Raw genomic sequence first — 20,642 nt, forward strand, 5'->3', positions numbered from 1 at the left:
AATGTTGATGACTCTTCCGAGCGCGACTTGAAGCGAGTGACGACAAAAAAAGCAGGATAAAGTGATGGTCCAACTTTTAAACGGGACCCTCCTTTGTGACTACGTCAAGCACGATCAGTTCTTGCTAAAAAGGGAATAGATGTGAGTATCAACACCATCAAAAGACGACTGAAGGAGGCGAACATATCCTCCCGACCCACATCATCAAAACCACTGCTCTCAGAAAAACACATTGAGAAACAACAAAACAAGCAATTGGCGTCATAATATTGGACTGGCCTTCCCAGTCCCCAGACGCCAACCCCATTGAAAATGTGTGAGAAACTAAGAAAACTCATCTTGCCGGAAGGTCAGTCCATTATTTAAAGCAACTCGTGCGTCAAGTTCACAAAATGTAGTCCTGCTTGTCGACGAGCTACGCAGAAAAGCTGGTTCAAAGCATGAGTAATTGAGTAATTGCGACTGGTAGTTTTGTACAAATTTTCATGTAAAAAAATTTTAAATATATATCTTTTATACTTCATGAATAATCACGATTACCTTTTTCTGACACAGACTGTACTTGGAAAGACGGGTGAAAACGAAATTTTGGGAAAGTGTGAGGAGATTCAGAAAAACGTTTTGCCCTTTCAAAAAATTGAATTTGCGCGTGTTCCTCCGGTATTGTACTAAAGGTGCCGGAGTTATTTTTGGCAAGTTTCTAAAAATCAATCATATATTTTTGAACAAAAATTAGCTAGATATTTTAATAAATAATGGAGTGCTTTTTAAAATAGAAGTGTATGTATGTAGGTATGTACATTTAGTTCATATACTGTTCTAACGTTTGAAATATCCTTAATGGATACAAAAAGCAAAAACAAAAAAAAAAAAAAATCATTGTGCTCAACGTTGCAACAAACAAGAGGAACATACATAGACATTAGATATGTTAAAATCCCATTCTGAAATATACATACTATATGTATGCTCGTACATAAGTAACAAAATTTGCAAAGAAAATCGTCAATGCGAGTAGGTACTGGCAACAACGACAGACACAAAAAAAAACTATTTAACAGCAGCAACAACGGATAGCTAAACGGAATACTCACTGCATTTGTTGTTCTCTAAAATGGATTGCATGTACTAACAATAGTACAAGAAATTTGCTGAGATTTAAATTAGATGTGAGGGTACCTCTGCCTGCCGCGGTTTGCATTCCGTGGCGAAAATTCGAAGTGAACAGTTTATGTAAAACTAATGCGAAAGTTTTTGTTTTTCCGATTTGATAGGAGAATTGCATAAGCTTGTATTTCTTTTTTACTTTATTAACGGTTATGGAAGGAAATAAAAGGAAAACGCGTCAGCGCAACCGACCAAGAAATAAGGCGAATCGTTTGAAGGAGGAATCAGGTCGGAAAGAATTTAACGAAGAATTAGTTAAAAGTGCCGTGAACGAAGGGAAAATTAACGGTGCCGAAGAAAGTACCGTTACGAATGTGCAAGCACAGGAAATACCGGTTAAAGATTCTAGAGTTGAAAGTTGCATAGATCAAACGTCATCCACGAGCCAAGACCAAGTGGTGTCACAAACTATGTTTGATCAAAATGAAAGTTTGAAAATATTACAACAAATGATACGTGCAAAGCTTTTACAAAAACAGCAAAATAGTGAGCAGAAACCTAACACAAATTGCGTTGATGAAAAGATAAGCAAAATAAACCAACAAAAGGGTTCGAATTCAAGTAAAGACAAAGTGAGCGGAAATGCAGTAGGTGTGAGAGAATTAGTGACAACGAAAAGTTCGCAGGACAACAAATTAGCTGAGCAAAGTACTTTTGTTGCTAATTTACAAAAGAAATTGGAAAGTTCTGTGGCTAACGGTATGCAATATTAAGGCTTTCATAAACAAAGCTGAGTTTAGTTCGTAAATGCAGTACTTCCAATTTCGGTTGCCAGTGTAGAATGGAAACTTTCCACGGTGTTTTTAATGCGTGCCTAAACATTTTAATTATGATTCATGTGTTCGCCAAACTATAGATTTTATATTGTAATATTAAGTAAAATACTCAGTTTTTAATTATCTCACAAATTTAATTTTTTAAAGGACTATAAAGTTTCAAAGTACTAAATTTTCAATAAATAGTTTAAACACTTATACTCACTTTCTGATATATGGATATCAAACGAAAGAGGATGTATGCAGCTGATAAATAAAAAATATTTACTTTTAAATTTGAAAATTTTGAAATATAAAAAAATATTTACTTTTAAAATTTGATAAAATTTTGATTTGTTTCATAAAAATGTAAAAAATAGTTGAACTTTCTTGCTATGAAATACAATAAAAAATCTATAGTATGGATGCTATAAAAAATCTATACTTGTCATGACGTTTCATGCATGTGAATTTTTTCTTGGATACCAAAAAAGTTGATTTTTGTTGCACAGTGTAATGATTAAAAATTTAAAGTATGTCAATGAGTAGTATGCAGGGTGCGTTTTATGTTCTACGTTGCGTTGGTGTTGAAATTGTTTAAAAATAATTTTTTTAAATAAGCATTAAATTGTAAATACTTAGAGAAAATTAGCGGTCCAAATAATTTTTCATCCTACTACTGAAAATGAATGCTAATGGTGCTCACACTCGCCAACGTAAATGTACGCCTGTATCAGCTGACATGATGAAACTAATCAGAGCCCCATGTAAATCAGTTCTCACCAAATTTCCGTTCCGTAGTGAGTGTGAGCACCATAAGCCGCACCTGATGAAATGCGGAAGAGGTACCGTGTGGGAATTCTGGTAAAATGAGCTCAAAAGAAATCGTCTTGTCGTCAAGGTAAGAAGTGCCTGCCCTGGCCGTGATTATAAGTTTGCTCAGATTTAATTGGAAAAATTACCATCATTTTGGCTGTGACGAGAACTCAGGTGACAGGAGCGACAATGCCAAGAAGAAAGTCTCAATATGGCTTCTTCTTCTTCTTGATTGGCGCGTTAACTGCTTTTGCGATTTTGGCCGAGTATAACAAAATGCGCCACTTGTTTCTTTCTCGTGTTAACCGGGACCAGTTGGACACACCAAGTGAAGCCAAGTCCTTCTCCACCTGATCTTTTCAACGCAGAGGCGGCCTTCTTCTTTCTCTGCTACCACCAGCTGGTACCGCATCGAATACTTTCAGAGCCGGAGCCTTTGTATCCATTCGGACGACTTATCGCAGCCAGCAAAACCACTGGATCTGTAATCGTGGTAAAGCTCATACAGCTCATTGTTCCATCCCTTACGATACTCGGCATGGACAACGTGCAAAGGTATAAAAATCTTCCGCAAAATCCAAATGGCTAGCGATAGTAAAAACAAAAAACTTAAAAGGTTAGATTAGGTTAATGTAAACAAGGAAGAGAATGAAAAGAACAAAATAATTTGAAAATAAAAATAAATCCATACAAATCTCTATACTTACGTCACTACAACAGCTGATTACGCCAAATGGTGAGTCACTGAGAGCCGAGTAGTGATACGTTTTGTTAAAAACAACAAATTTATTAATGAAATATTAAATGCGAAAAGCTCAAATTTAAAAATTATTCTAAAAAAAACAACAATACAAAAAACAAAAAAAAAACATAACACCTATTTCGACCAGAAGCATAAAACGACCCAGCGAAAGAAATGACAAAAATTAAGAAAGGATATACGACTAATTCTCTTTTTACACGAATTTTTTGCTTACACCACTTTCGTGTAAAAATAGAATCAGGTGAAAATAATATTAAAAAATTCTTTTTAGAGTTCACTTAAAATTTTTTTCGTACTTACACATTTTAATTCATTTAGAAATAAATTAATATATTAAACGGCGAGAACAAAATCTAACGAGTCTCAGAGACTTTTCTTGATACTAATTTAAATGCTTCGTACATGGGTCGAAAAATCTCACGTTATTCGCTCTATTGGACTCAAGCCGTTTTGTTTGAATGTGGTGTAAGTTCATTTTTACAAAAAATTATTTAGTGTTAAAAATGAATACAATTTACTATCAACTTTTTATTTATACACTTTTTCCAAAAACATCTGTTAAAATTTTCATTGTTTTTATCATTAACTAATTGTTTGTCAAAATGGACTTACACCACTTTCAAAGAAAACGGCTTGAATCCAATAGAGCGAATAACGTGAGATTTTTCGACGCATGTACGAAGCATTTAAATTAGTATCAAGAAAAGTCTCTGAGACTCGTTAGATTTTGATCTCGCCGTTTAATAATTTATTTCTAAATGAATTAAAATGTGTAAGTACGAAAAAAATTTTAAGTGAACTCTAAAAAGAATTTTTTAATATTATTTTCACCTGATTCTCTTTTTACACGAAAGTGGTGTAAGTCCTTCTGAAGTCATTAAAAGTATACATTTTTGTTAATCACACTTAAAAAATAATTACATTATATATTTAAATCAATTTAATATTTAAAAAACATAAAATCAGTGCTTTAACATATTCCAATATTTTTCAAACCATTCAAATGCAAATCCTCAAATATCTCCATATAATATTAAATGGATTTATACCACTTTCAAAGAAAACGGCTCAAATATTGAAAATCGTGGTAAAAGAAAACAATTCGTGTTTATATTTATTTTTGTTTAACGCGTGATAATTATAATATAATTGCCATTGTTTTTTAAATAGCCATCTAGCAGTACAGTATTTACGAATTAATTCTTAGTTACTACAAACATAAAAGATCTTTATTAAAAACATATAGGTAGCACCGATTTGCCCAACACTTTGCTGGAAAACTTACAAAAACTACTCAACGAAGGGCCACTAAGCGATATTGCATCTTCAGATGATGAAGAGGATTATGTTGAGTACATTTTCAAACCGCGCCAGCATTTTTTGGTAGCTCTCTGTAGTGTACGTAAATATGGAGCTCGAGTTTTAATTATTTTGTAAGTAATCTTTTCTAAACAGTTTTGCAAAAATGAGCTGGCAACACAAACGAAAATTCCCTGCAATCGATGCAATTTGGTATACTACTGTACGGCGGAGCACATGAAAGGCGACGTGCAGCATCGGCAAATTTGTTACGCCTTACAGCAAGTGGCAGATGAGTCTGGTAAATAATTGTAAAATATTATGTATGTACCATATATGTAGGTAAATGTAAACACACATGTATTGTAGATAGGATTCCAACAAGTTTTTGTATTTTTATTAGCACAGTATTTTTTGTAATCATCTAACTTCAGGGCCAGCAGCGCCAAAAACGCACTAAAAAACCTGTTTTTAGTAGGGATAACAATAGAAATATATATAAACAAGTTTATACATTGTTTATTAGTACTTCAACTTTATAAAAAAAAAATTATTTTAATTTTTCTTTACAAAAATTAGTATATAAAAACTCACGTGACCCAAAGTACAATGAAAAAAAAGTTGCTCCACGGTCTGCATCGTTTCTCCATGAAATGTTGATGGATCTGTAAAAAATAAAAAAAATTCTTACTAAGTAAAGTGGTAGTTATAAAGGGTTTTCCAATAAGAGGTGTTCTTCCCGTAAAATATCAATGGTTTCGTTGCTTATGTGGCACGTATCATCGTCTTGTTGAAAATAAACGTTGTCCAGAGCAATACCATCCAATTCCGGCCATAAAAAATCGTTAATCATCTATCGATAGCGCAATTCGTTCACCGTAACTGTTGTTCCAGCTTCATTTGCGAACAAGTAAGGCCCAATGACTCCGCCGGACCATAAACTGCACCAAACATTCACAGGTTGAGGATAGAGAGGCTTTTCAACAATAACTCTTGCATTTTCTGAGCCCCAGATCCGACAATTTTGCTTGTTGACGAAGCCGCTGAAGTGGAAATGGGCCTCATCACTCAAGATGATTTTTCGATGGAATTCCGGATCATTTTCATGCATTTCAACGACCCAATCAGCAAAGACACGACGTTGTTGATGATCGGCCGGTTTGAGTTCTTGTCTTAACTGGACTTTATAAGTCTTACGACCCAAATCTTTATGCAAAATACAGTGTAATGATGTTTGTGGAATGTCTAATTTCCAAGAACGACGAGGAATCATAAACCTGGGTTTTCTTCAACACTTTCGGCTACAACAGCAATATTTTCGGCTGTTCTTGAGCGACGTGCACGGGTTTTCTTCTTCACATCACTAACTTGCTCGAAACGAGTTTAAACCTGCAAGTGCATTTCGCTTGAGGCAAAAAAGACACACAAATGTTCGCTTCGAATGATCAAAAACAACTAATCTTTAGTTTTATAAACCCTAACATATCGACCCTACACATACGAGTACACTCATAATGTTTTATAGATGCCCCTATACATACTTTAGAATAACAAAAGAACCGACAGGCTGAAAGGCTCCGAAAGTAACGGCCAGCTGCCTCAAACAAAGGACAGCTACCTGTGCGCATCAAACTCTCCTCAGGCACTTACATTTTCTACCATAACTTTGTATCTATGAGGAATTTTTACAATCGACTTCCATTCCACAGAAATACGCCTAAAACTACAAAGAATAATAATCTGTACAAAAAAATTGATTTTTTTAAAATTCTGGACGTATTTAACCTCTTCAGTCTCCAGAATTCTCCCACAATGAAATTGAATTTAATATAAAGATATGTTAGGTAGAGCCGTTATAGGCAGAATGGGTCCATACATTTTTTCTGAGATGAAAATCGCAGATTCCGTGATGTTTAGTTGGTTGATAGTAATAGAATTTGTAAAAAATACCAAAATCGGTTTAAAAAAATGGGTCAAATAAGCCTAAAGCCTCACTGGTGCCAAGTTGCCTTTGTTAAATTCCTTCAGTCAAAGTTTTATAATTCCATCAGTTTTGCTCTGATTTACTGAAAATTTTGACATAAAATTACAGAAGCGTTAGTCTTTTTAAAAATATAAAAATCGCAAAAATCGATTTAAAAAAATTAATGAAATGAACCTAAAGTCTCACTGGTGCCAAGTTGCCCTTGCGAAATTTTTTCAGAGGAAGTTTTATAACCCTCTCAGTTTTTATCTAAGTTACTCAAAATTTTGACATAAAATTACAGAAGCGTTAATCTTTTTAAAAATGTAAAAATCACAAAAATCGGTTTAAAAATATCGTTCGAAGAAGCCTCACTGGTGTAACTAGACTTCCGCCAGTCAAAGTTCTATGGCTCCCTTTGTTTTGTTTAGTCCGAATCCCAATTAGCGTATGAAGCGTAATTTTTGTACAATTTCTCGAGGAACCTCTGCTACAACAGGGGGACAAAATTAATCACCCTAGCGGAAGATTTATAATTTCTAGAAATGACGAACGTCAATTACACTCACAGGCTCTAGAAATATCATTTTACTGCCAAATCAACTATACACCTCTAATACACCAAGTTTTGTTATATCTGAAATACGAGCTTCTGCAATTTTCAACAATGAAACACAAGAAAATTAAGTTACGGGCCAAAATTTGATTATGGATGTTCTCAATAGAAGGATGTTCAAACTCTATACAACGATTCCTGAGTTGCTCGCACAATTGAAAACAGTTTTGGCGATCCTTCGAAATTAAACCATTCAGTACGGCGATTACAGCTTTCTTGACCAAATGCACATCCTTATTATAAGTTACCTGGATGTGTGACTTAATCTTGGGAATGAGAAAAAATTGCAAGTGGAGACCTTTTGTGCATACAATAAACGAGAAATGGACCGGCGCCTTGATGCGGAGAAAATTCAGCCGTTAACATCGATTACGGGCCGCAATTGAAATTTCGTATCGGCTGCCGCTCTAGAACGTCAACATGGTACTATTCAGTCACGTATACATATATAATACAGTGAACGCTGCCGTGGAGTAGAATAGCAAAGAATAAAAGCGATCAACGATGCTTTCAGTCGGGACTTGGCCGCTAGGGTGCCAATCAATGCTGACTTTATTTTTGTGGATCTCCTGTTCATACTCATCTTCAGTCACTATCTGACTCATTCATTATGTGCTGCTGCTGAATGAGGGGCAAAAAAGCCTGTTGTTATGTGCGTCACTCAAATTCATGACTCCGCTAAAAATGTTACTTTCGAAAAGCACGCATAAAACAAAAATTAAACGTGCTATGGAGTTCAAACTTCGATTGGAACTAAAAGGTGGATCATGGTGAAAAGATTTTTAGAGGTGTACTACCTAGCAGACCGTTATTCGGCTCCGAGCAAATTTGACAGTCGTTCGTCATTCGTTTTGTGTTCCACAAAATTTAGCTTTAGCTTAGTGAAACACAAAAGGAATGATGTAGAGTCCAAAGTTCCCCTCAATTTTTTTTTTCAGCATACCTACCGAGCAAACCTGCTATCTATCATCCTTGAGATATATCTCTCTTTTCAAACGGTGCCTATTGTCAGTTATAACTAAATATGTATACGCGCCTCTCTTGTAACTAAACTCCCATAGCTTAATATTCATATCTCTCCTCTCCTGTATTGGGCGAAATAACCATAATTGAGACATCAGGCGAAGTTTGAACCTTTTCTGTAGTTATGTATCAAGTTATACCTTGCCGTCAACAAAGAATACTTCATTGGATCTTCAGATCTGGCATTTCTTACTATACAATAATTGTAACATAAATATAATGACAGACCTTTTGACCTATTTGACAAATTTTATATATTCAGTTGATATGCTTATTTTCATTATGTTATATATGAAGATGCAAATATCCTTTCTTCACTTTGTTCAAAATAAGAAAATTATTATTCTTCACATTCACGTGCAATTATGCGTGTATTTACATGTATTTATAGGAATCCCTGCACGCCCAATTTAAAAAAGCAGTCGTCAAAGCACAATTTTGCAAGTGATAAATTATCTGATTTACACGCATATTATATATATACATATAAATGTATGTATATATCATATGCGTGAAATGTGAATTTATGACGGAGGTGAAAGCAAGTAAATCTATATCACTATTTTGGCTGTCGCCGCGAGTGTATGTGAATGAATTTCTTTGCAATTTTCTTGGCAACGTTCCCAACCCCCAGACGGCGGGAAATACTTAATCAATTTCTTTCGTGCGAGCACCCATAGGGACGTACACACACATGTATGCATAGCTGTGCAAACAGGTTTGTGATATACATAGGTCCACTTGCACGTGTGTGGGTATCCCCTAATTGATCAATATAAATCGGCGAAATAAATTAATTAATTGCTTTGGGCCATTAACGCGAAGATGGAATGGTGATGCTAACTTAATTTCTCAATTCAAGTAATTATTTTATGGGTTTTAATGAAATACAAGCAAGCAAATTCATCTCAATTGTAATTGAATTGATATATTGTCGTCTATAAAATATAAGCATTTATGCATCTAAGATTAAAAATTATTACAGGGAAATAAGGTGATTTATCGAAAGTGCCCAAATATTTTATTCATAAAAAACTAAATTATATGATAATTTCCATCTAAATAATAATTATTATACAACTAAGTAGTTTTTCTCCCTTGCGAATACTTACAAGTAAAAATTTATTCAGTAGAAACTTGCAATTTCCCCTCAAAATGATATTTCATTTTGCTCTCTCACTTTCCCCCCCCCCCCCCCACTTGCAAGTATTTTGCGACACATGAACACCAAAACTATTGAAATATTTAAAAATTACAACTAAGTTGATTTTATTAAAGAAACTCATGAATTGAAAAATATTTTTTGTTTTTATATTTCGACATACATAACTCACCAAATATATGCATATGTGCTTAAAAAGCCTCCGTAGCATTTTGTTGCACACATATGATCTGAAAGTAAAGTTGCGATAATTTATTATATAGGAACTTTCCCATACATACATATGTACATATGTAACGATTTATTCGGCTGTCGATGGTGACAATAACTCTGATAGGGACAGTGAAAGCCGAGTACTTAGGGCAATACTTTGTATATAATAATCAGCCCGATAATTGGCGACGCCGAACGGGAAATGGTATTATTAATGAGGAGCTTTTTTCATGTCAGAAATACACTCGGAGGTTTTCCATTGTCGGCGGAGGGGCGACCGCTTTAGAAAAAACTTTTTGTATCATAAGGTTTGTATTATAATGATAATGCATATTCAAATTTAACTTAAATCATTGAGTAAGTAATGCTTAAGTATAACGCAGAAATATCATCGTCCCGTTGAGAAAAATTCTCAAATAGGCTTATTTTTCCTGCTATAGTGGCATAGCGCCTTAAATAAAAGAATATGGAGATTGCGGAGTAGTGTTACGGTTGTTACGTTACGGCCAAATACTTGCGTATAAGATTATATACAAGTATGTAAACTGGCGCATAATCGTGATGAAGAAACCACGAGTTGTTTTTTCACTATCTGACCTCTAGCTAGAAACATTCTTCCTCAATTGCTTCAATACGCCCATATAATACTCTTCATATACTCCTTGGCCTAGCGGAGGAGTTGGAGGGACCCATATGAGGAAAATCAAAGAAAATTCTCAAGAAAACATTGATTTTGGATAGATTTTGACGTGTTTTTTATGCCTTGTTTTTAGGGTTTGACTCGTCTGTGAGGCGCTATTTCGAAAATGTTTGGCTCCTTTCTTATTTGTAGATCTATGGCAGAAGGTTCACTCGATAACATTTTCGCTCAATAGAAGTATTATATTTTATAGCGTTAGCAATATCCTTGCGCAAAATCCGCACTCTACACCGATCTGAGAAAAGTACCAAATTACCTGCTTGGTCCCTGATTGTTTGAAAACTTTCTTAACTTTTTTGATTTTAGTTGTTTTTCGCGGAAGTCAACAATCGTAAGGAGGCACTATATACATTCTGTCAAAACGGTACTGGGAATTGTTCAATAAAACGCGAAATAATTGTTTAATCATCAAAATTTATTTCGTCGCCTTCAAAATAGGATTCATTCGAAGCAATACACTTATGCTAACGCGTTTGAAGAAATCTTCTTCAGTTCCTTCAGCGAATTCTCCTTAATAGCCTCTATTGATTCAAAGACGCGTCCGCGGAGTGGCAATTTAAGTTTTGGGAAAAGGAAAAAGTCACAGGGGACTAAGTCCGATGAATACGGTAGTTGTTCGATGATATTTGTCGAGTTTTTGGTCAAAAAAGTGTTCACAATATGAGCCTTGTGAGACGGTGCGTTATTATGGTGCAAGATCCATGAGTTTTCTTTCCACAAATTGAGCCGTTTCCTACGCATATTCTCTCTCAAACGTGGCATAACTTCCAAATAATATTCGTTATTTACCGTAGAACCATTTGGAATGAATTCGGAGTACACAACACCATTATAATCAAAGAAAACGAGTAGCATGACTTTCACTTTTGATCGACTTTGACGTGGGCTTTTGGGTTTCGGCTCATGTGGATAGCGCCATTCAGCCGCCTGTTGTCTGGTTTGCATGTCAAACTCATATGCCTACGTCTCGTCGCTTGTTATGATGCGCTGGATAAACGTTGGGTCCGAATTTACTTGCTCAAGCATGTCTTCAGCCACCTTCTTCCGATGAATTTTTTGAAAGAAATTCAACTCTCTTGGAACGAGTTGAGCACTGACGCATCTCATGCCCAATTGATGGTGTAAAATGTTGCGAATTATTTCGTGAGACACGCTAAGGTCACGAGCTACCTCCCTCAAACTTAAATGATGCTTTTCCAGCATCATTTTCTTGACTTTGTCGACGTTTTTATCCGTTCAGATCCCGCTCAAACTCTGCGACACTATAGAGGACAGTTGTACTAACATTCCCGCAAAAAAAAAAAATGTAGACAAAATTTTAAACAGAATGTGGGCTGTTGCAAAATTTTTGTGTTTTTCATATCAAAGCGAATAGATACATATGTATGTGTATGAATCCGCCCTGCTCATATGTTTTGTTTCGACGTTGTCGAGCCCATTTACTTGCATTTTCAAAGGTATTCAAAACCACAAATATACAGATTGTTTGCTCAATTGAGTTCAATACAGTGATAGCAATAACAACTTTTATTATTATTTATTTATTTATATAAAGAGAAACAATAATAAATAATTGCTATACTTAAATCTAACGCACTGACTGCCAAGGCCGTCGGCTAGTACTTTTATTTTATTTTCTAAAACTTGAAAACTTGAACAGCTGGCGTAGACAAATCTAAGGTTTTGTGCTTGCTAGCTGTTCTTTAACTTATTAAATAAACTAAAGCAGCTATTTATTTTTACTTTTGCAGGCGGACACATTTTTCGCAAATGTGGTGAGTTCACAGCTGAACAATTTCGTTCTTATCGCATTGTTACAATACGCAAAATAGAGTCAATAATAAATCGTCCTTTGACTGCCACCGAGCAAGAGGTGATATTGTTTCCACGCATTTGCTGTAACGGATCTTGTCGTGAATACAATTTTAAGAAACTTGTGGATTGCGAACATTGTGGGCAGGTATTAAGTAAAATATAATCGATTTGAGCCTCAAAAACACATACACCCAATCCACTCCTCCACACATTTAAGTGGATTCACAAAAACACCTATACACAAACACACATTTAAGAGGATTTACAGAGAAATTATATTATATGAGCTTATTTATAAGGCAGCGTATTGTCGCGACAAACCGGAACATTTAAATAAATCACATGACCAGTGGTGCGAATCCCACCAACTATTTAAGAAGTTGGAGTTACTACAGGCGAAATTTGGACAAATCGAACCAGCATTGCCTAGTAAAATACTTCCTGATATACCGGGCGCATGCTGTAACACTAAACAGATTCTCACCAAATTAGATTGCGGTAAAAGAGATTTAAATTTTTTATTCATTGTTTAACAGTATTTATGTATAATATATTAAATAGCCGTCCGCGATCCTTGTGAATTCGCTGCGCTCAGTCAGATTTCTACGTGCCCATTAACTGCTTGGTTTGCTTTAAAGTTATGTGGTAATTTAAAGAAATCGGAAGAAGTAACTGTGCACCTCATTGGTGAGTACGCCTCATTGGTATTTAGTATTAATGCGTATATGTAAAGCGTTTTTTAGTAAGAGCGCTTAAACTTTTTTTTTTTTAATAAAACCCAAACGGTTTACTTTTTTAACTAATTTTTTTTTTATTATCGAGTTTGAACATATACATTTAAGTATGAAATTCGATTTCTTTTGCATGACCACCGCGTGCACGTTTTACGAAGTCCAATCGTTGAACCCAATTTTCGACCACTCTTTTGCATAAATCGGCCGAAATTCCAGCAATTTCGCGTTCAATATTGGCTCTGAGCTCACAAATCGTCGCCGGCTTGTTACTGTAGACCAATGACTTCACATAACCCCAAAGAAAATAGTCTAGAGGCGTCAAATCACACGAGCGCGGCGGCCACTCGACCGCTCATGCGCTCATCGAACTTACTCTTCAACAAATCAATTGTAGCGTGTGCTGTGTGGCTTGTGGCCCCATTCTGTTGAAACCACATGTCGTCTAAGTCCATACCATTCAATTGCGGCCAAAAATAATCGTTTATCATGTCGCGGTATCGATTTCCATTCGCAGTAACGTGGCGATCGTTCGCGTCAACGAAAAAATATGGGCCAATTACGCCGCCGGCATGTAAACCGCACCAAACAGTGATTTTTTCGGGATGCAACGGTGCCTCATGAATCACGTGTGGATTGCTTTCTGCCCAGTAACGCATATTTTGCTTGTTGACAAAGCCATTGAGCCAAAAGTGAGCTTCATCTCTGAAGATGATTTTTTGGAAAATCTGCTCTTAAAGTAGCAGCAACAGAACGATTATTTTCATAAAAAATTTGCACGATTTGCAATCGTTGCTCAAGTGTGTAGCGTTCCATGATGAAATGTATACTAATGAAGTTTACAAATGACAAGCGAACAATAAAAAATATTGCGTCGTTCGCCTTCCCTATGGGAAAAAAGTTGAAGCGCACCTATTGAAAAACGCTTTAATACTCAAATCCCTACAAGACAGTGCTGAGCACTTTTGACAAAAATTCCAACACATAGAGAGATAGAATATAACACCGACTAGGGGAAACTATCAGGACTTTCCCATGGCTAGAACGAAAATGTGTAGTTTAATGAGTGATAATGATAATATGAGTGCTTAAATTATGGTCAGCTGTCTTGTAGGGATATAGGTTATATATAGAAATAAGATAATAAATACATAAATCGAATACGAATTTGTTATTTTAATCCCGTTACACACGTTTTTCTTAAATCAGGCGCCGAAATCGAGTTCGAAGTGGATGCCTTGCATAAGTGGGAGCTTTTCTTCTTGCATATAAATCCCAATACAACAACTCTTAACGTTGTTTTCATTGGACCTGAGCTGAATCAGGGCAACGTTCCGTTTCAGCAATTAATGAAAACTAAGTAAATACAGTTGGAATAAATCTATTAAAATTTTAAAACTTATTTATTTTTGTGCATACATTTAGGTGTTGCAAATCATGTCGAAAATTGAAGCGCACGGTGAATTATCGCTTTCAAAGTCAGTTGTACCATAATTACTGCAGCCTACCAACGTTTCTTCCGCCCGATCTAAGTAAGCAAATTTACATACTCGTACACTTAGGGTTTTAAACTAATTATTTTTATAATTTGAAGTTTGCTTTTTCAATGCTGGGTTATACCGTTATAATGGATTCCAAGTGGAGGATACATGGCCTGAAACAATTCGAGTCGCTACCAATATAAAATGCCCAATAGTGGTTACTTCGTACACAGAGTATGAGTCACCACTGGACATTTCACGTTTGGTGCAGGAGTCCAGCCGTCATTTGAATGTAGTTTTACCGCCAACCTTGAATCCTTATGCGTCTAAAAAGCCTGAGCGGAATTTTATTTCAGATGAAGATGCCCCCCTAATGTTTAAGAATTATTATTGCTTTGTAATTGAATAAATAAATTATAATTTTACCAAAAACTCAAGGCGCATTTATTAAAGGTGATGGCACGATACCAACAACAATGTTTCGTACGTTTGATTGTCACAGCAAGGTATTGGCGAAGTAGAAAACAAAAAATCAATTCGCCTTGTTTTATTCTGTGCTGACAGTTATATGGACGCAGCGAAAGAAACAAAAAACAAATCAGCTAATTCACTAACACCACCTTTAATAGATTCGCCTTGCCTAGAACCCGTCCGTTCCGTATAACTTAAACTATACAGTAAACTCGCGATAATATTAGCATCCTAACATATGAACAGTACAGGTAAAAAAAATACCGATATATCGATGGTTTGTTTTTACAAAAAAACATTATCGATGGCTTAGGACTATCGATACTATCGGAACTACAGCATTTTCTGCAGCGAATATTGATGACACAGCGAATTCAGCGAATTCAGAGGGCGCAATCTCTTATCATCCTTGTGTTTTGGTTTCACATACGTCACCAATAACTCAATAACGAATTTCTAATGTCATTTGTTAGTTATAGCACCACGCGAATTGAATACAGATTGAATTCTAGGCGAATTGAATACTGAAGTTGGGATCTTCCCAAAACAACCCGATTTCGACAAGATCTCACCAACTGAAACTCTATGTGATGGGGAAGGCTAGAAACTCACGTTGTCTTAAAGGTTTTAACTGTGCTATTCATTATCGGCATTTTAAGTCAGCTTGGATGACTCCTGTTATTGAATGCAGTAATGGGCTCATCGTTCGTTTATACTTGAGGTAGATTTTACAAATTGTTTGGCTTATAAATTTAAATAGCCTAACATTTTTTAATACAACTTAGGTAGGTTACAAAATTTTTGAATAAAAAGATTACCAATTAAAGCGATCCTTTAATTTTTAGCTTATTAACACATATACCTAAAATGAACCTACAAATGAGGACAGTTCTAAAAAAAATAATAATAATTGGCGCGTATACTTCTGTTAGGTATTTGGCCGAGCTCCTACTCCTATTTGCAGCGTGCGTCTTGACGTTGTTCCAGAAATGGATGATGACAGTTCTATTTTAGGAATATTTATGCCACGAAATTCGACCCCCCTTATACTATGAAACAAAACTGGATTGTGATTATTTTATTTATTACAGAAGCAATCTTTTGACTTCCGTTGCTGCACAGGAGCGTAATTTGACGGATTTTATGAAGCCAGAAACACACTTAAGGGGTTAGGGGTAGTCAAAATTTTCAAAAAATTGGATGTTTGCATTTTCTTAAAGTATAATATCTTTAAAATATTGTATGAAAATTTGAAGTGAATCCGACAAATACTTTTCGAATTATTCAACAATTAACAAAGGGCGCTCGGGCAAAAACAAACAAAAACAAAAACTTTAAATGCGTTTTTTTCAAAACTATGTTTTTTGAACTGGTGATAACTGTAACTTAAAAACCGCTTGGTAGATTTCAATAATATTTAAGATGCTTTTGAAAAACAAAAAAAAAAAAACTCGTGACTGATCGAAGGATTGGTTTTTTCACGATTTCGGTTTTTTATTAACAATTAATTGTCGGTGTTTTTCTCGAAAATCTGAAAAGTATTTCCTGAAAACACCATATTGTTAATATTGAAAAAAAGCTTCGATCAGGCACAAAATTATTTATTAATAAAACTAGTTTCTCTTGTCCGATTGATTTTAGATGAATCTCCAAGGACTTGTGTTGATCACCGCAAGGAACTTCTGGAAAAACGGGCTCCACCCAAACCGCGATAACTTTTACAAATATGAATTTTTTATTGAAATTTTGCTAAAGTCAAGTCGAAACATGAGGTATTAATGCTATGTTTTTATTTTTATTGATTAGCAAAAATAATGTTTGAAAATCATCATTTTTTCGGCCCTCTGGCTACCCCTAACCCCTTAAGGAAACTATTATTACTTTAGAATCTGCATGTTTTGAGAAAGTCAGAACGATTGTGGCATTCTTATTGCTTAAATTTACAAACTCGAAAATTTTTTGTTCGTTATATTTTCAAAATATTTCGTAATTAATTCCCATAATTTGTATTTAATTAAAAAAATCACAACTTGTTTTTCTCTAACATGCTTGTAAACAACTGTTTACTGGTGAATTGAAGGAAAAAATGTTATGTAGTAAAAACTTAAAATCCCCTTGACAATTAAATGTTACCTCCCTATTTTATTAAAGTTCAATGCTTTTTAAATGCGATAATGTGCAACAACTGCTATCCAATAGTACGTGAACAGTGCTAATATAATGCAACACTGTGCAATGAATCTACAACAATTTATTGTCAAAAGTTGAAAAGGTATGACAGACAGTTCGTGAACGCATGTGTTTCTATTTATCTACATTTTTTGTTTAAATATTACCATGAGCGACGAAGAGCAGTTCAATCCAAAAGTGCACAAGAAACTTTTACAAGGCATAAGCAATCTCGGCAAAGTCCAACATGTAAGGAAGGCCACCCGTAACGAACCTATACGGCAGCAGGATGAGTTTCAGTTGGTTAAACCGGTGGATGAGTCCAATGTACGTCATCCTGTTGGCTTACTTGACATTGTCCAGGTGTTAAAAACAACCAAACGTCATATAGATGCTGGAAAACAATTTAAGGTTGCGCAGTCTTCGAAAAAAGTGCTTGAAAAGCCACTGGAAAAGCCACAAGCGGAACGTCTTAAGCGAGGAATCGGCTATGACAAGGCAAAGAAAGACTTGGAGCGCTGGGACGCAGTTGTGGCGCAAAATCGTAATGCAGAGACACAAGTATGTGAATATGAGTATTTTTTAAAGACACAGTAGGAATTAGTTGTATTTATTTCTCTCTATTAAGGTGTTTCCTTTACGTTCAGAAACTATATACATAGATACATCTATACATCGTGGACCATTGAAACGGTCGATTAAATCTGAATTGGCGCTCGAGTTGGAAGCAGAACATGCGCGATTAAAAGCCGCAAAGCGTGCATTGGCAGGTGATACAGAGAATGAAGACGAGCTTGCGAAACGTGAAGAAGAGTTGTTGAAGAAAAAACTAACTCGCGATGAGCTTATTGCGCGCCGTAAAGAGTTGGCATATCTGAAAGTGAGGGAGTCGCAAAAGTCGCTGAAAGCACGCAAACAGAATAAAATTAAATCAAAAAAGTATCATAAATTAATGAAAAAACAAAAAATGCACGAGCAAATCAAACAGTTTGAGATTTTGCAAAAAACTAATCCAGAAGCTGCTTTGGAAAAGTTACATGAATTAGAAAAGAGCCGAGTGTTGGAAAGAGCTAGTTTACGTCATAAGAATACCGGAACTTGGGCAAAAAATTTACAGATACGTGCCAAATACGATAAGGACGTACGAAAGGATTTAGCTGAACAGTTACAGATCAGTCGACAGTTAACTGAAAAGAAAAATAATAGCGACGATGAAAATGAAGATGACAATAGAGCAGAATTCTCACAAATGGAAATAGAAAAGAATGTGAATGACGTTGATCCATTTAATCCCTGGACACGTGTAGGAAGCGTTCAGAAGGCAGATGAAACTACCGAACCCGAAGGAGAAAATTGGAGGAAATACTGGTTAGAACGAAATGGAAATGAAAAAATGCTAGATGAGTACAAAAAGATGTTAGCTGAAGATGTAAGCGAACGTTCTGATGTTGAAGAACAAAGCACTGAAGATGGGACGGCAAAAACTGAAAGTACCGAAAACAAAATTACCAATGTTGCTGGAATCAAACCGGGCAAAAAGAGCATTAAGCGAAAGAATAAAACTAATGTAAAAGGAAAAAACGCCAAAAAGAGCAAAAAAATATCTGATGGAGTTAAACAGGAGATTGCTGAAGGAGAGACAAGAGATTTTTTAGTTGAAGATATTTCGAATACCAGTGCAACTAATGTGCCCGATCAAAGTAGTAGTATTAATATCGACAGCATTTTTGATAAGCAAGAAGACAAAATTAACAAAAGGTTGAATAAAAAAATGAAAATATTAGCAAAAAAAGCAAAACTTCTTGAAAAGTCCCTATCAAAAGAGAAGAATAACAACAACAAGAATAATCGAAAGAATAAGGATGAACTGAATAATTTGAAGGAACTATCTTTTAAAACAAAAGCAAAGACGCCAGTGATTGACGAAGAACTTAATAACGAAGACATAAATGAAAGTAAAACTGCTATTGATTTGAACGAAATAGTAGGTGAAACTGACACGGATCAAACAAAACAAACTGCAAAAGTAAATGAACTACTGCCCATACCTTCTTCAAATGACAAGAATCTTCCGGCCACAATTGATCCAAATAAATTGGCGGATGTAAAAATTAAGCAGCATGTAAAGAATTTTATTGGTTTGAATGATACATTACATACTGCAGACGATGTTGAAATGAGTAGTGAAGACGAGGACAATAGTTTGCTTTTGGATCAGCAGATGACAATCAGTCAGGCATTTGAAGATGATGATATTATCGCAGATTTTACGCGAGATAAAGCTAAGGAAACTGAGATCAAAGACGCTGAAATTGATTTATTCATGCCTGGTTGGGGTTCTTGGGCAGGCGCTGGTATTTCCGCGGAACAAGAAAGGGCTAACAAAAATAAAAGACTGGTTCTTAAGTTAGCCAAGAAGGAAAAACGTCGAGACGACAATAAAGGCAGTCTGTACATAAATGAGACAGCAAGTAAACAGTTACGCTCTCATCTAGTATCCGATGTGCCTTTTCCATTTACATCTGTCGCTGAATACGAATCGAGTATACGAACAACAATTGGACGGAATTGTGTTCCAGAGACTGCTTTCCGTATGCTAACCCGACCAGCAGTTATAACACATAAAGGCCAGATAATTGAACCGATGAATAAAACAGAATTGACCAAACAACCACGACGGCTTAGGCATATTGTGGACAAAAGAATAGCGAGAATGGAGGAAGAAGAAACTGCACCAAAAACTGTTAAAACTAAACGAATAAACTAAGGAACTAACCTTTGTAAAAAACGTAAATGTCCATTTTGTAAATGTACATAATTTTTAATTATAATAAAATATTTGAGAAGTTTGGAATTGAAAGAATGGAATTAATGTTGTGATACTACGCTCTTAATACATCTCGATCTTGAGCAAAATGCTAAGTCTAAGAAAAATTTCAGATAATACAGCGCAAATTTTAATTTTTCTTTTGTGATTGGTTTCCGGCGTTTTTGTTGTTGTAGCAGTTTACTAGGCCCTGCCAGTGCGGTGTAGTCACCGATCATCATCGTATAACTCATGTAACGGTAGACCCAGGAAACGTGCTGTTTCGACAGGTTGGGTTCAGAGAGAGAGAGAGGGGTGTTAGGGTGAGTGGACTTACCGGACATATATTGAGTATGTCGGAGTCAATTCTGGATAGACCGTAATTGAGCCAAAGTTACGTGGGTCTCGCCAGTCAGCTGAAGCCCATCGCCTGCAATAGTTGGTGGTTGGCCTTCGATAACGGCATTCGGGGGTCGGGAGTTTAGGAAGGTGGTTAGAGTCTTCCGATGAATGTCCGGTGCAGTAGTTGCAGTTGTGTTTTGTTCTCGTCAGTGTAGTTGAAGAGATGCCTCCTACTCGCCTGGCAGGTGGCTTAGGCTCTAGAAAATGTCTGCAAGGATGATTTCTACGGTAACACTCAAGCAGAAATTGCTTGCTGAGTACTTTACAGGGACATCAGGGGTCTGGAGCTT

At 35.7% G+C, this 20,642-nt stretch overlaps 2 protein-coding genes across 2 annotated transcripts; both read left to right on the plus strand.

Annotated features, from left to right (window-relative positions):
* The first annotated feature begins 1,186 nt into the window (after positions 1-1,186).
* Positions 1,187-14,913, plus strand: LOC129240992 (uncharacterized). The gene is made up of 9 exons (XM_054877102.1): positions 1,187-1,866; positions 4,748-4,899; positions 4,957-5,101; positions 12,229-12,437; positions 12,592-12,790; positions 12,854-12,979; positions 14,233-14,383; positions 14,449-14,555; positions 14,618-14,913. Exons 1-9 carry the CDS (start codon positions 1,320-1,322, stop codon positions 14,911-14,913), a joined length of 1,932 nt encoding a protein of 643 aa, XP_054733077.1. The 5' UTR covers positions 1,187-1,319.
* Positions 14,914-17,244: 2,331 nt separating this feature from the next.
* LOC129241651 (U3 small nucleolar RNA-associated protein 14 homolog B) lies at positions 17,245-20,012 on the plus strand. The gene is made up of 2 exons (XM_054878094.1): positions 17,245-17,705; positions 17,773-20,012. The coding sequence occupies exons 1-2, from the start codon at positions 17,313-17,315 to the stop codon at positions 19,909-19,911; spliced, it is 2,532 nt and encodes an 843-aa protein (XP_054734069.1). The 5' UTR covers positions 17,245-17,312; the 3' UTR covers positions 19,912-20,012.
* Positions 20,013-20,642: the final 630 nt, after the last annotated feature.

The sequence above is a fragment of the Anastrepha obliqua genome, chromosome 3 (assembly GCF_027943255.1).
Source record: "Anastrepha obliqua isolate idAnaObli1 chromosome 3, idAnaObli1_1.0, whole genome shotgun sequence".
Classification (NCBI taxonomy): domain Eukaryota; kingdom Metazoa; phylum Arthropoda; class Insecta; order Diptera; family Tephritidae; genus Anastrepha; species Anastrepha obliqua.